This window comes from Xiphophorus hellerii, chromosome 6, assembly GCF_003331165.1.
Source record: "Xiphophorus hellerii strain 12219 chromosome 6, Xiphophorus_hellerii-4.1, whole genome shotgun sequence".
In the NCBI taxonomy this organism is placed as follows: Eukaryota; Metazoa; Chordata; class Actinopteri; order Cyprinodontiformes; family Poeciliidae; genus Xiphophorus; species Xiphophorus hellerii.
The window spans coordinates 29,849,476-29,865,279 of record NC_045677.1 but is presented as its reverse complement, the minus strand read 5'-3'; the positions used below and the strand labels follow the sequence as shown (position 1 = coordinate 29,865,279).

The following is a 15,804-nucleotide window of genomic DNA, read 5'->3' as shown; positions in this document are numbered from 1 at the left end:
TGTACCTGCAGCGCCTCGGCCCGTCATTTCCTCTGACTCTCTGTGAATCACGGTGAGTAAGCGGCGGCAGAATGTGCTGCGTGCTCAGACCTGCTGCAGGACAGCAGAGCGGTTAAAACCCGGCGCTCGCCCAGAACCAGAACATTCTCCTCAGCTGATTTCTGGATCCAACGACATGGAGAGCTGCTGGGTTTTACTCTGCGTGGTTCTGGCTGCTCTGGGCTCGGTCCAGACCACCTACACCTCCTACTGTGAGTACCTGGACTTGTTCCGCCGTTCAGATTTGGTTCTGCTGCTTCTTTTCCACTGAAGCATCAGAAACTTTCTGCTTATCATCGTTTCCTCTCAGTGTAGGTTCTGTTCAGCTATAGGTTCTGTTCAGCTGTGGGTTCTGTTCAGCTATAGGTTCTGTTCAGCTGTGGGTTCTGTTCAGCTATAGGTTCTGTTCAGCTGTGGGTTCTGTTCAGCTGTAGGTTCTGTTCAGTTGTAGGTTCTGTTCAGCTGTAGGTTCTGTTCAGCTGCAGGTTCTGTTCAGCTGTAGGGTTCTGTTCAGTTGTAGGTTCTGTTCAGCTGTGGGTTCTGTTCAGCTGCAGGTTCTGTTCAGCTATAGGTTCTGTTCAGCTGCAGGTTCTGTTCAGCTGCAGGTTCTGTTCAGCTGTAGGTTCTGTTCAGCTGTAGGTTCTGTTCAGTTGTGGGTTCTGTTCAGCTGCAGGTTCTGTTCAGCCTGGTTCTGTCCGGTTTTAGGTGTCGGTATCAGTGCAGGTTAGAACCGTTGGGTTCAGTGATCCAGAACCAGAAGAACCTGCAGTGAAATGTTGAGTTTTGGCTCCTGGACCTGAGAACAGTTTGTGGTTCTGGCACCAGAACCGATCGGATCGGATGGATTCATTGATCCAGACGAGCTCAGACTGCAGACGAGTTCTGATCCTGGAAGATGATTTTATTAGACAATGCCGCGACCCGGTTCTCATGTTTGGACCTTTCTTTGGGATCAGAACCAGGTCCGGTTCCCCTTTGGGCTCCATATGATGGATCTGTGAGAGCCGAGCTGCAGAACATCATCATGATGAAGAGGAGGTTCTGGTTCTGACGGTTCTGAATGGATCTTATGGTTCTTCTACCAATCAGGCGTAACATTATGAACACCTGCCCGGCCGGACGCGGTCCGGTTCCTGAGCTGCGGTTCTGGTCAGCAGCTTTTTATAAATTCATTTGATTTATTTTGCCACAGAAACATTTGGATGTTTTTCAGGTCATGAGATCATCGTCTGTATTTGACCTCAGATTTCATATTTAACTGAAGTTTGGACCTTCAGGTGACCAGTCTGGACTGGGACGGCTGTCCTGGTCCAGCTGGAGGAATTGGTTCTTTATTTATAAGTTTCCCTCCAGGCTGGGTTCTGATCAGACGGAGAGAAATTTCTCTCTCTTTGTGTTTAAATGATCATTTTTTGCTCCCAGAATTGGAAAAATGCTGTTTGTTTTCTGACTACAGCAAATTATAAAAGACTGAAAACTGAATGAATTTCACTGAAATCTTCTGGTTCCAGAACCAGAACCAGAACCAGAACCAGAACCAGAAACAACTTCCTGCTTTTCATCATTTATCTGCATTTTCTTCACTTCTGATGATTATAGTTTTGCTGTTTCTTGGTTCTTAATCTCTGGGATTTTTCTGGTCGAATCAAAGTTTTAAACAAACGAACTGCTGGATGATGATTGGTCGGATTCTAATTCTCTGGTTCTGCTTCGGGTCGGACGGCAGAACCCAGAGGTCCAGACGGTCATAATGTTACGCCTGATGTTTAAATGTTTCTGTAAAACCATCAAAACAAAACTTCCTGTTCAGACGTGAAGCAGCTCAGAACCAGAACAAACAGAACCAGAACAAACAGAACCAGCTGAACAGAACCAGAACAAACAGAACCAGAACAAACAGAACCAGAACAAACAGAACCAGCTGAACAGAACCAGAACAAACAGAACCAGAACAAACAAACCAGAACAAACAGAACTAGAACAAACAGAACCAGAACAAACAGAACCAGCTGAACAGAACCAGAACAAACAGAACCAGAACAAACAGAACCAGCTGAACAGAACCAGAACAAACAGAACCAGAACAAACAAACCAGAACAAACAGAACCAGAACAAACAGAACCAGCTGAACAGAACCAGAACAAACAGAACTAGAACAAACAGAACTAGAACAAACAGAACCAGCTGAACAGAACCAGAACAAACAGAACCAGAACAAACAAACCAGAACAAACAGAACCAGAACAAACAGAACCAGAACAAACAGAACCAGCTGAACAGAACCAGAACAAACAGAACTAGAACAAACAGAACTAGAACAAACAGAACCAGCTGAACAGAACCAGCTGAACAGAACCTGAACAAACAGAACCAGCTGAACAGAACCGCCTTCCTTCAGAACAACAAACATTTCTGTTCTACTGAAAATGGGATGAAGGGAAGAAATGAAAGAAAAACGACGTAAAACCAGCAAAGCAGAACCAGAACCAGAACCATCATGTCCTCAGATCACAGACGCCCAGCAGCAGAGCGGGGGGGTAAACAGACGCCCAGCGGGGGGCAGACCTGGGCGGGGGGGTAAACAGGGTGAGGCCCGTCTGCCCCGCCCCGCCTTCGCCTCAGGATACGGAGTTTGGAGACGCAGCAGAGAAAAATCCAGAAGGATTTGTCGACACACGACTGAGAAAAACAAACAGACTTCAGAGGAGATCTGAGGTTCTGAGGTTCTGCTGCTCCGACCCGATCCAACACCACCGGGTTTAACAACAAGGAGAACCCGGAGAGCTTCAGTCCAGATGAACCACCTGGTTCTGGTCCAGAATTATTCATACCCTGACAGATTCTGATTTGAAATTATTTCCATTTAACCTCCAAGTTTGTTTCTATGGAAACGTTTAACTGTCAGAGCCTGGAAATAATTTCATGTTTAAACCAGAAAGAGTTTAATTACAGATTATAAACTATTAATAACGTAGTAATTACTTACTAATAAGGCGTAAAGGAAATCCTTCATTTCCTCTGGAGGAAAATTAAACTTCCTGAGGTTTTATTGTTTTATGACTTTTCTCTTTAAATGAAATAATAATTGATTTTAATAATTAAAATCTGGTTAAAACGACGAGCTTTCCTCGTTTTAATGAGATAAACTGAATTTCTGATTGGACAGGAAATCTGCTAAAGATCATAAAACAAGATCAAATTAATAATTATCGGTTTTATTGACCTTTGAAAACAAATTAATAATCATTTTCTTTCTCTTCAGTATTAAAATTTTTTTGTTTCTGCTGGGATTTGATGATTTATCTTCAGGGATGAACTCTTTACCATCACCCTAATCTTTAGCTTCCTCCTCAGATTATCTATCAGATTCAGGTCAAGACTTGGACTAGGCCACTCTAACATTAATATCACCTTGATGGACAAATTAAAACGTGACCAGGGGTATGAATACTTCTGAGCTTCCTGTGTTTGATGCGTGACGGCGCCATGTTGACCTCCTGAAGGTCGTTCTGGGTCACTGGTCTGCATGTGGATCCAGTTTCCTCCAGAACCGACCGGGTCAACGAGGAAAAGTCAAAACAGAAGAAAAAAACTCAGAAAATGTGTGATCGAGACGTTTACCAGAAAGAAAAAAAACCAGAAACAAGAAAGAAATTATTCTTTAATCTGGAGATTCTGGGTTTATTTACAGAAACGTCAGAAAATAATCCAGGATTAAAACCTCATATTTAATCTGACGTCAGAGCCGAACATTTCAGAGGGAGCAAACCGAGAAATGAACTCATGGAAAACGTTGATGTCTCATCAAACCTGGAACCTGTTTTCATTTTCCAGGATCTTCTGAAACACATTCCTGTCCTGGGGGCTCGTCCGGGTTTCTCACCCGGCCGAGTTCCTCACCCGGCCGAGTTCCTACGAGTTCCTCACCTGGCCGAGTTTCTCTGTTTGCTCATGAAAGTAAAAGAGAAACCTGAAAACTTTCCTTCAACATCAGGAGCAAAACGGGATCATCAGAATAAAAGATCTGGAAAATTAAAGTTTCATCTGCAGCTTCGGTAAAAGATGGAGATGAAACTCCAGCTTTGACTGAAGCTGAAAAATATTCAGCAGTTGGAGGATTTTTCTCCGTATTTAATCAATTTGTGGCTGCAGAAATGGTTGCTGCGTTGCCCCGTTGCTGTATTGCTGCGTTGCCCCGTTGCTGTATTGCTGCGTTGCCCCGTTGCTGTATTGCTGCGTTGCTGTATTGCTGCGTTGCCCCGTTGCTGTATTACTGTGTTGCCCCGTTGCTGTATTGCTGCGTTGCTGTATTGCTGCGTTGCCCCGTTGCTGAATTACTGTGTTGCTCCGTTGCTGTATTGCCCCATTGCTGTATTGCTGCATTGCCCTGTTGCTGTATTCCTGTGTTGCCCCATTGCTGTATTGCTGTGTTGCTCCGTTGCTGTATTGCTGCGTTGCTGTATTGCTGCGTTGCTGTCGTTCCGTTTTTTTGTTTTCCGTGATAAAGTCTCTCAGCTCGTCTCCTCTGGACTCTTTCTGCTGTCAGGCGGCGGTTCTGATCCGTTTGGTCGGCTGAGTCACAGACTGACCTCAGACAGACAGACTGACCTCAGACAGACACACCTTCACCTGACGCCTCTGATGAACGAATGAGTCAGAACCTCATTCGTTCATCAGAACCAGCGAAATGAATCAAACTTTCTGTTTTTCTGAACCCAAACGTTCAGAGTTCTCCAGGACCAAAAGGATCCCAGATTAAAGGTCCAGTTCGTCATCCTGCTGGTTCCTATTTAACATAAATCATAATTAAATAGATTTTATTGATAATGATGCATTTTATTGTTTAGGATTTAGTCGATTCTGGATGGTGAAATAAAATAAACATGAAGTAAAGGGGTCAGAGGTCAACCTGCTGGTTTTCATCCTGATTTATCAGAACATTTTCATTTTTAGAGAAGCAGAAATCTTGGTTATTGTGCAAAGACTGAAGCAGCAGGTGAGTTTTATCAAAATAAGTCAAACTTTAACTGAAGCTGCACAGAATGATGCGTTCAGGAGACCAAACTTCTGTGGGAAAAACCGCAAATCAAGTCAAACTTCCTGTAGAAGAAAAAGACGCAAAGTTTGTACAACAAGATCAATTCATGGCCTGGAAGTGAAAATATTTCTGAAATATTTAAATCTATATCACGTCCATTAAACCGAAGAAGCTCATGATCATGTTAAGAGCAAAAAGACGTTTTCTTTCCTCTGATGAAGCTCCGTTCCTCTTGTCTCCGTCCTGATGAAGTTTCAGATGTTTTATAAAGTTTCGTGCCTCCTCTTGTCTCCGTCCTGCAGCGGACTCCCGCTGTGAGTGCGGCGGCCGGGCGCGGCGCTGCCTGCGGGACGCCTGGGGTCTGCGCTGCCTGGACTGTCAGGGAAACACCGAGGGTCGACACTGCGAGCGCTGCAAGGACGGATTCTACCAGCAGGGGGCGCAGCTGAGCTGCACGCCCTGCAGCTGCAACCCTACAGGTGAGGACGCACCTGTCCGCGTGACGTCATAAAGTCAGGAAAGGTCTGAGCGGGTTTTCTGTCTGCAGGTTCTGTTAGCAACACGTGTGACAGCAGGGGGCGCTGCAGCTGTAAGGAAGGCGTCTCTGGAGACAAATGTGACCTTTGCCCCGACGGCCCGATGGGAGCGGAGGGCTGCAGGAAGAGGTGACGTCATCATCTAACAAAGATTTAAATCATCTCATCTTCAGATTTTCTTTGGATTGATCATATTTTTACTTTCATCACAATAAAAACAACTAAAATATTTTTTGTTTCAGATCAGATTCAGCCAGATAATTCAGATTTCATAACTTTAAATTGTTTTAATGCTCAAAAACTCAAAGTCATGATAAAAAATAGAAAAACCAAAAGCATCAATAACAGAAAACTAATTAATAACGTTTTTCCTTCAGTTTTCTCTGATATATAATTAGAAGTTTTTGGATTCTTACAATAAACAGATTAACTTTCTAAAAGTTCATATTTGAATAATAAACAGAAAAATATGCAACAGGTTAAAGAAAGAAAAAGGAAACAGCCAGAACTCGTTGAAATGGGTTAAAGAATCATTTCAGTAAAACTTTTATCACGTTTTGCGTCCAGACGTTCAGCAGCTTTATGTTTCCTGGTTTCCTGCTCAGTCGCAGTTTCTCTCACTTTCTGCTTCACCTCAAACTTCCTGCTGGTTGTTTTCCAGGCGCCAGGACAGAGAGGATTCTGGGAGTTTGACTCTGCCGTGTTTCTGTTACGGACACAGTGCGCGGTGTTCTGCTCAGCCTGGTTTCTCCGTCCACAACGTTTCCTCCACCTTCAGCTCAGGTAACAGGAACAGACGCCGGTTCCGGGTTGACCAGGCGGTTCTGTTCCAGCTAAAACAACCTGCCGGGTTTCAGGTCCGGACGGCTGGAAGGCGGCGACGGCCCAGCGTACGACTCCTCGGGACGTTCTGTTCCGCTGGTCGCCCAGACACCAGGACCTGGAGGTGGTCTCCAAGCAAAGCCTGCCCACTTACCTGTACGCACCAGGTGAGACAAGCTCCGCCTCCCGCGTCCGTCAGCGTTTCCTCTCCTCTGACCCGCCGTTTCCCGTCCTGCAGACGTTTACCTGGGGAACAAGCTGCTGAGTTACGGCCAGAACCTTTCCTTCTCGCTGCGTTTGGACCGCGGCGTTCGCCACCCGTCCACCAGCGACGTCGTGCTGGAGGGCGGCGGCCTGACGGTGGCGGCGGCGCTGGGGGACCTGAGGGCCGTGGTCCCCTGTGGGAAGAAGATCAGCTACACCTTCAGGTCAGGAAATGACATCACTCTGATCCTTCAGGTGTGTTTAACGCCTCATTAGCTTCCTGAAGCCGCCGACATGAGCTCCGGATTAACTCTAATCCAGACAAGAGAAACATTCCTGAGTTCAGGAATCCTGACGGTTCAACCTGCACAAACACGTGGAAACTGAACTTTACCAGCCGGAAGCATCAGGTTTCCTCATCATATGAAGATGAATGTTAGTCTGGAGGAAAGTTCAGACTGAAACTGTCCAACAGCCGAATGAAGACATGAAGAACTGACCTGGTGTCTGTAGGACGGTTCTCTGCCTGCAGGTTTCACCTGAAAGGTGACCAGAGCATCTCATCAACGTTTTCTTTCAAACTTGTTGTTCTGTTTCCCAACAGGCTGGACGAGAAGCTCAGCAACAAGTGGAAACCTCAACTTTCCTCATTCGAGTTCCAGAAGCTTCTCCAGAACCTGACGGCCATAAAGATCCGGGCCACGTTCGGAGAAGACGGTGAGACGGTTCTCCACTCTGCTGCAGGGTTTTCATGTCGCTCTGTGCAGCAGTGATTCGATTCTTCAGTTTTATTATCCAGATGAATCACATTAATTAGTTAAGCTTGTTAAACTCTTTGCATTTTAAAAAGGACATAAACTCACCACTGTGTTCACCAGAAGTTCATCCTGGTGATATTTGAATCTTTTAAAGGTTTACTGATGCTATGCTAGGCTAAAGCTTTAAATCTGTTAAATGTCCAACAATGATCTGTTTTAATTTTCATTTCTTGATGTTTTTCTGTTTAAATGAGAGAAAAGTCAGAATCACTGGATATGCTGATGACTCTTTAATTTACGTTTCTTTTGTCCAAAGTTACAATTAGACCTGATTTCACTGTAAAACATGACAGACTGTCGTAGACCATCTGTTCCTTTAATCCACATCAGAAATGGTCTATTTAAAGTAGCAGGAGAAGCACCAGAGACTTTAAACCACATGGAAATCAGTTTGCTGTGTTTTGCTCACTGATTGGTCCCTTTCCTCCAGGACGCGGTTACCTTGACAACGTGAACCTGGTTTCGGCTCGCCGTGGGGACGGCGTCGCGGCCGGCTGGGTCCAGACCTGCACATGTCCACCAGGATATGAGGGCGACTTCTGTGAGCGCTGCTCAGTCGGGTTCAGGCGCCGGGCGCCGTCATCCGGGGCCTTCAGCGCCTGCGAGCCGTGCAGCTGCAGGGGCGGCAGCTGCGACCCCCAGACCGGAGACTGCTACTCCGCCGACGAGACGCCCGGCGAGCGGAGCTGCTCCGAGGGGTTCTACAGAGACCCGCGGCAGCAGGGGACCTGTGAGCGCTGCCCCTGTCCGGAGAGGTCATCCTGCTTTCTGGAGGCCGGAGCTCTGGAGCCTCAGTGCCTCCGCTGTCCGCAGGGAACCTTTGGTGAGTCCAGAATGAACCCAGCGCTGAGGGAACCTGCTCGGTGTGGCACGTCAGTAATGTAAATGTTTGGTTTCTCCTCAGGGTTTTACTGCGACACCTGTCGGGAGGGTTTCTATGGCGACCCCACAGGTCTGCGAGGCGCGCAGCGACCCTGCAGACCCTGCAGCTGCAACGGTCACATTGACGTCAGCGCGGCGGGAAGCTGCGACCGCAACAGCGGAGAATGCCTGAAGTGTCTGAACAACACGACCGGTCGGTTCTGTGAGAGCTGCCTGCCCGGGTTCTACCGCAACCCGTCCACCAGCGCCTGCAAACGTGAGGACAGAGTCCAGGTTCCCCTGCAGGACGGAACCTGTAAGGCTCAGCTCTAATCTGAGAAACGTTCCCTCTGCAGCCTGCAGCTGTGACCTCCTGGGCTCAGAGGACGGCCAGTGCGACGCGGCCGGCCGGTGCCGGTGCCGAGCGGGCTTCCAGGGTCCGAGGTGTGACCGGCCCAACTGCCCCACCTGCTTCAGCCCCATCAAGAAGAAGGTAGAAGAAGGCTGGTTCTGGGGTTTCTAAAGCTCATGTTGAAGGCGCAGCGCCCCCTGCTGGCTGGAAGCTGCAGGAAAGTTAAAGAAAAGATTTGAGCTGCAGCAGGTTCCTAAACTAATGCAGGTTTCAAACTAAACCAAAGACTAAGGCTTGAATTAAATGAGCCACATTTTATGTTCTAATGATTCTGGAAGAAAAAGTTTCTCCAAAAACAATATTTTAGTTAAAATGTTGCATTTATTTCAGTCTCAACCTGAAGCATGAAAGGTTTTGAATTGATCCAGCTGTTATTATCAATAATCATTTATTGTAACAGAAGAACCTGCAGCTTCAGATGTGACAGAAATCAGCAGTTTTTTCTTCTTCCTGATTTTATTTTATGGCTTCTTACCTGGAAACAACAAACTGTTTTATTCTGATGCTGCTTTATTTAATGTAACCACAGATTTCATTTTTAAAATTCTTGTCCTCTCCTTTGAAAGCCAAATTTTCCAAATATTTGTCTCAATTTTAAATTTCTATCCAGATTTTTGCCTGAATGCTTCAGAGGTTTCCGTGTTTCAGCTGCAGGTTGAATTTGTTTCTCTGCTTCAGATGGAGCTTTACTCCATCAGACTGAAGGAGCTGGAGTTCTTGTTGTCTGCGCCGGGTCGGGTTCCGACCAACCGGGCTGAGATGGAGGCGACTCTGAGAGCCATGGAGGATCTGATGCAGAACCTGCAGCAGAGCGCCGAGCGGCTGACGGGTCAGAGAATCTCCTCATGTTTCCTGACATAAAACAGTCCAGATGATTTTACTGCTTCTAAATGACTTTTTATTGATTATTTTAAAACAATTACTAAACAACCTTAGACTTTAAATTTGATCTATTTGATTAATCAACATTTTTCTTTTTCTTTCTAAATTTCTTTCTTGAACAAAATTAATATCATGTAAAAGTTTGTTTTTTCCTAAATGAAATCTTTTCCCAAACGCACCAAATTCATAAAAATGTGGATAAAACATCATAACAGGAAACTGGTTCATATGTCCAAACTGGACCTTATTCAGCTGTTTTGGTTTTAGTGGCCTCTAGTGGAGATTCTAGGTACTGCAGCTGAATATGTTAATTTAGTTGTTGATAAAATGAAACCTTTTCCTGACAGATCAGGAGAAGAGGCTGCAGACTCGCCTGTCGTCCATCAGCGGCCGTCAGCTCACTGAAGAACAGGAGATCCAGAACATCTCAGAGACGGTCAAACGCATCGGCCAGCAGCAGCGCACCTTCAAGTCCAAGGTGGAGGAGGTGGAGGCGCTGATCCCTGCCATGAAAAACCTCCTGAAGGAGGCAAAAACCAAAATCCAGTCCGTGGTAAGAGCTGCTGACCAGGAGCGTGACGACCTTCAGAGTTTGTCCTGATCAGATTTTAACGTCGTTAAAACAAGTTTCTGCAGAACAAGTTTCCTGTTTCCTGATGCTTTGCTGTGTTTCCTGTTTCCTGTTTCCTGATGCTTTGCTGTGTTTCTTGTTTCCTGATGCTTTGCTGTGTTTCCTGTTTCCTGATGCTTTGCTGTGTTTCCTGTTTCCTGTTTCCTGATGCTTTGCTGTGTTTCTTGTTTCCTGTTTCCTGATGCTTTGCTGTGTTTCCTGTTTCCTGATGCTTTGCTGTGTTTCCTGTTTCCTGATGCTTTGCTGTGTTTCCTGTTTCCTGTTTCCTGATGCTTTGCTGTGTTTCCTGTTTCCTGTTTCCTGATGCTTTGCTGTGTTTCTTGTTTCCTGATGCTTTGCTGTGTTTCCTGTTTCCTGATGCTTTGCTGTGTTTCCTGTTTCCTGTTTCCTGATGCTTTGCTGTGTTTCCTGTTTCCTGTTTCCTGATGCTTTGCTGTGTTTCTTGTTTCCTGATGCTTTGCTGTGTTTCCTGTTTCCTGTTTCCTGATGCTTTGCTGTGTTTCCTGTTAGGAACTTCCTGTCCGCGATGATCCGCTGACTTCAGGCTCGCTGTCCTCTCTGGTGCAGCAGGTGACAGGCCTGGCTGATGAGTAAGATCTGAATCCGTTAATAATCTGGTGAATCTGCTTCACCTTCATCATCATCATCATCATCACCGCTGCTGACTTTCTGTTTCGCCTCCCAGACACAAAACGACGGCGGGTTCTGTGGAGCGGACGGCCAACCAGGCTCTGAACGACTCCAAGCAGAGTCTGGATCTGATCCGGACTCTGATGAACAAGGAGAACAAAGTCAAGGAGCTGATTGGAGATCTGCAGAGTCTGTGAGTGGATCCTCAGATCCCACTGTGATCCGGTGGATCACCACTGACCTTCACACTGAACTTCATGAGCTTTAGAGCCAAAAACAAAACAGAACATGAAGAAAATGTCCTGCAGCCGTTTCTCTGCTGCAGTAAAGATGTTTCTGATCCTAACAGATTAAAATGATTATCTGAGAATCGATCTGCTGCTCCATCCTGGATCCTTTTCGCTTACACTCATTTTTAAGGAATATAATTTCTATTTTCATTGGTTTACTGATAAAATGTATCTGTATGTTAGATTTTATAGTCAGCTACTCTTTCTGAACATTAAACATTTGGTGGAAGCTGAATTTTCTGTAATGCTGATGTTCTGAGAGTTTGTGGAAAGTTCTGCTCAGGTCAGAGAAACTGAACTTTCTGAAACTTTCTGAGGAGAACTGCACTGGAATCTGAGTTTCTGGCTGTTTTGAAGGATCTGGATAAAAACCGTATCATTTCCTCCTGCTTGCATCCAGATACGATAAAACCTCAGCAGATGTGAAGAGTTTGGAGAAGCGAGCAGGAAGTCTGAGCGAAGACGCCAAACAGGAGAGCAAGATGGCCGACGGCATGCTGAAAGACATTTCCAGGCTGGAGAAGAACCTCCCACCGTCTATGAAGGTAGGAGCTGCTGCATTAGCATTAGCATTAGCGGCTACTGAAGGTCTCTGATCCAGAGGTGTGTGATGACGCTCAGGATGCTGTGGACGCCATGGCAACCAGGCTGGACGCCCTGAAGGAGGCGGCGCAGAAGAACATGTCCGCCGTGGACGATCTGCTGGGCGCTGTGGAGGAAGACCGGACCGACGCCGAGGAGCTGCTGGATCAGGGACAAACCGCCCAGCAGGTACCGACCAATCAGAATCCAGCAGAGGGAACTTAATATTTCAGTTACGATGACTGGAACCAGAAGCTCCTCTGACCAGCTGGACGTTTGTCTGCAGGAGTTCAACAAGCTGCTGGACCGGGTCCGCACCGCTAAAGCTGAAACCGAGAAGGCTCTGCAAGGCGTCGGTACCAACAAAGACCTGGACGACACCCTGAACACCCTGAGAGGTACGGACACCCGCCGCCAACAGGGGGCGCCGTGGGATCTGTTTCACCAAACAGTCCCTCCGGTTATGGTGGTGGAGCATCCAGAACCGAGCTCCATCTGGTACCAGGGAGCTGATTTACTACCTGTTAGAACCAAGCAAAACCAGTTAGAACCAAGCAAAACCAGTCAGAACCAGTCAGAACCAGTGGACCTGTTGGTTCTCCTCCCCCAGCAGATCTCGGTCTTTTCCTCACTCGTCTCTTTGCGCCTCCAGGTTTCGACCAGCAGATCGGCGACAGCAAAGCTGAATCCGACGAAGCCGTCAAGCGTCTTCCGAACATCAACAGCACCATCCAGGAAGCTGTGGGTAAAAACGGCGAGGCCCAGTCGGTTCTGGACGCGGCGTCCAAAGATCACGACGAGGCGATGGGAAACATCAATACGCTGGACGACTTGGCTAAAAACCTCCAGGTAAAAACAGCCGTTAGATTTTAATGGAGGCCAATAAAACTGCTGAAAACTGAAATTACATTTCAAAAGCTAAGAAATACTTAGCATGAACTGAGGCTGAGCGCCCCCTGCAGGCCGAGGAGCAGCTGCAGTCTGGTTCAGGATTCACATCCTGACTGCTTTTCTCTGGATGGTTTTTATACTTTTTATTGTTTTCTGATAGCAAATCAAATGTTGTGATTATTGACCATTAAAATAATCTGAGAACAGCTGAAGCTATGCTGAGCTAAATCTACACTAGGCTAAAGCTATGCTAGGCTAAAGCTGCGCTAGGCTAAATCTACACTAGGCTAAAGCTGCGCTAGGCTAAAGCTGCGCTAGGCTAAATCTACGCTAGGCTAAATCTACGCTAGGCTAAAGCTACTCTAGGCTAAAGCTATGCTAGGCTAAAGCTGCACTAGGCTAAATCTACACTAGGCTAAAGCTACTCTAGGCTAAATCTATGCTAGGCTAAAGCTATGCTAGGCCCATCATAACTCCTGTCTCCTGCTTACTATTTTCTCTCTGTCAATAAAATCTTCACATGAAATTTGAAGCTTTACTTGGACTAGGCCCTGTGACCATAAATTGTGTTTTTGTTATATAGAGTAAAAATATCATTTAATGTCCTCAGTTTGGACATTTCAGTGCAACAGCAGCAAATCTACAGAAAATCAAAGCAAAGATAGGAATATGCAAAATGTAAAACATGATGAATAAAATACAACATATAATTTTCAACATAAAAACTGAGTAGTTTAAAAAATCCGATACTTCAGTGGTTTATTTAAAAATACAAAATGTGCAGAATATTTGAGCCTTAAAAAAACAAACTATTTACTGGCAATGAAAACTTTTAAACAGCTTTAAAGGAAAAGTTCATATTTGTTGGATTTTTAATCTTCTGACCAAACGACCAGGAAGGTCAAAGTTCAACTTGGTTTTGGTTTTTGGTTTGGTTCAGTAAATCTGCCTGACTGACCTAAAATGACACTGGAACATTTTACAGATTGTCTTTTATATGTAAAATTAAAGAATTATATCATAATTCTATGAATTATAAATTCTTTGTTTTTGGGAACAAAAACTTTCATGAAGATTCAACCTGAAGCTCCGTCTGTTTCAGGAGGCCGACCCGAATGCTTCAGCTCCAAACGGCTAAACAAAACGGATCAAACAGTTTATTAATATTTACATCAGAGGATGTTTTGTCTTTATGTTCTGATCTCAGTTTGGCTCTAAACTCTCGTCTCTGTTAGCCTGATGTTTTCCAGGACGTCTGCAGAGAATCTCAGGACTTTTGTTTTCCTGGGAGACATTTTCTCCTCTGGGTTTCTGTAACGTGAAGTTCTGGTTCTGTCCGTCAGAACACGGCCGGGTCGCTGCCGAGTGCTGACGGTTTGGTGAGCGAAGCCGACAAACTGAACCAGGAGGCCAAGGACCTGAAGGCCGGAGCGGAGCAGACGGCAGCCGGTCTGAAGGTCGGGCTGAAGGAGGCCAAGGAGCTGGCTGCTGGAGCGGAGGAGGTAACCATGGCAACCAGGAGCCATCAGCAGGCGGAGCAGAAGGTGGAGCGGACGGAGTAACAGGTGTTTTTATTGCAGGCGGCTGCCGGAGCCACCGCGGCGCTCGCCAACGCCAAGCAGAGCAAAGACGCCGTTCAGGAAACACTGAGATCCGTCAGCGACATGCTGGCCAACCTGAGTACGTTCTGCTTCCGTCCTGATCCGGTCCGGTTCTGATGAGCTGTAGGACTCAGTACAACCCAGTTCTACCGAACCCAGTTCCCAGTTCTACTGGGTTCTACTGTCAAGTCCCATCGCTACACATCAGATTGTTGATCAATATTTCTTTATGTTTCAAAAGAAGCTCTAAGCTGCTGGTTTTTAGTCTGAATTTAAAGGAACTCAGAGTTTCAGCTGTTTTACAGTAGAACCCAGTAGAACCCAGTAGAACCCGGTCCGTCTCGGTTCTTCATGCTGAACGGATTCCTCCTGCCTCCCTCAGACTCCGGAGACGTTGTGGACGAGGAGCAGCTGAGGAAGCTGGAGGCGGCTCTGGGCCGGGCGGAGGCGGAGGTGGAGGCCCGCCTGCGGCCGCGGCTGGAGGAGGCGGAGGACCAGGAGGAGGCGCATCGCCGCCGCCTCACCGCCATCAACACGGACATCGACAGCATCCTGAGGGACATCGCCAACCTGGAGGACATCCGGAACAGCATCCCTGCTGGCTGCTACAACACCCCGCCCATCGAGGAGCCCTGAGCCGCAGGTCGGAGGTCGGAGGTCAGAGGTCGCACGCTTCAACTTCAGACACTTCAGAAACTGGAACTGTTTTCCTCCTCCTGGGAGTTTCCATCTGCTGCTGTTCATATCAAACCTTCCTGCCTTTAACCAGACCGTCCTGAGGAACCGGTTCTGGTCCGGTTCTGGTCCGGTCTGGTTCTGGTCTGGTTCGGTCGGTCCGCTCTGCTCATTTTAGTGTTCAGATTATTTTTCTACAAAATAAATAAAAACAACCAAACTTGTTGTTCCGCCTCTGACTCCTGATTCAGGACAACAAATACCTGGAAAACAGGCTGATGTGGTTTTATAGATTTTATTATTATTATTATTATTATTATTATACAATCAGATGATAATTATGCAATAAGTTTATTATATTAGTTCTTACATAAGTTCTGCATAATTTAACAAAGATTTATTTTAAAACTGTGGGACTTAATCCACAGTTTGAAACTTTAAAGTTTTAAATTGAATTTGTCCAAAAGTTTCCAGCTGATTGTAACCATGGAAACGGTGACTGTCATGGCGTTTCTCTAAAGTGTTCAGATTGTTTATTAAAACTTTTTTGTTTCAGTATTTATATGTGAATAAAGAGATAAAACATTTTAATTTCTCCAAGTTTACAAACTTTCTGCCGTTGGAAAAGTTTCCATGAATTTATAGATTATTAACAGATTATTATTGCACTGAGATAATCAGTGACAGAAATAAATTTCTTTATCTTTTCTGTATTTATACTTGTACAGATTCATATTTTTTGCTGATATGAAAAATGTTTATTAGTTTTGTTACAAAACATGTTGGACCACTGAATATTTAAGCTTCCTTATTGATTTCTAATAAAATCAATTTCAAATCTTTATGCTTCTGTTTATTCATGTTTTTATGTTTTGGATCCGTCTTCATGTC

The 15,804-nt window shown here is 45.7% G+C and overlaps 1 protein-coding gene across 1 annotated transcript; it reads left to right on the top strand.

Moving 5' to 3' along the window:
- Positions 1–15,504, top strand: lamc2 (laminin, gamma 2). Its single transcript, XM_032564395.1, has 21 exons — positions 1–251; positions 5,381–5,557; positions 5,626–5,743; positions 6,276–6,397; positions 6,472–6,603; positions 6,675–6,864; positions 7,245–7,357; positions 7,889–8,281; positions 8,363–8,596; positions 8,676–8,812; positions 9,410–9,560; positions 9,961–10,166; positions 10,755–10,834; positions 10,930–11,067; positions 11,565–11,709; positions 11,786–11,935; positions 12,033–12,144; positions 12,399–12,595; positions 13,981–14,139; positions 14,218–14,317; positions 14,621–15,504. Exons 1-21 carry the CDS (start codon positions 176–178, stop codon positions 14,872–14,874), a joined length of 3,384 nt encoding a protein of 1,127 aa, XP_032420286.1. The 5' UTR covers positions 1–175; the 3' UTR covers positions 14,875–15,504.
- The last annotated feature ends 300 nt before the right edge of the window (positions 15,505–15,804 follow it).

Coding starts and splice junctions, on each gene's coding strand:
- lamc2 (XM_032564395.1), top strand. CDS start 176: ATGGAGAGCTGCTGGGTTTTACTCTGCGTGGTTCTGGCTGCTCTGGGC. Junction 9,561..9,960: donor GAGCGCCGAGCGGCTGACGG/GTCAGAGAATCT, acceptor TTTTCCTGACAG/ATCAGGAGAAGAGGCTGCAG. Junction 12,596..13,980: donor ACTTGGCTAAAAACCTCCAG/GTAAAAACAGCC, acceptor TCTGTCCGTCAG/AACACGGCCGGGTCGCTGCC.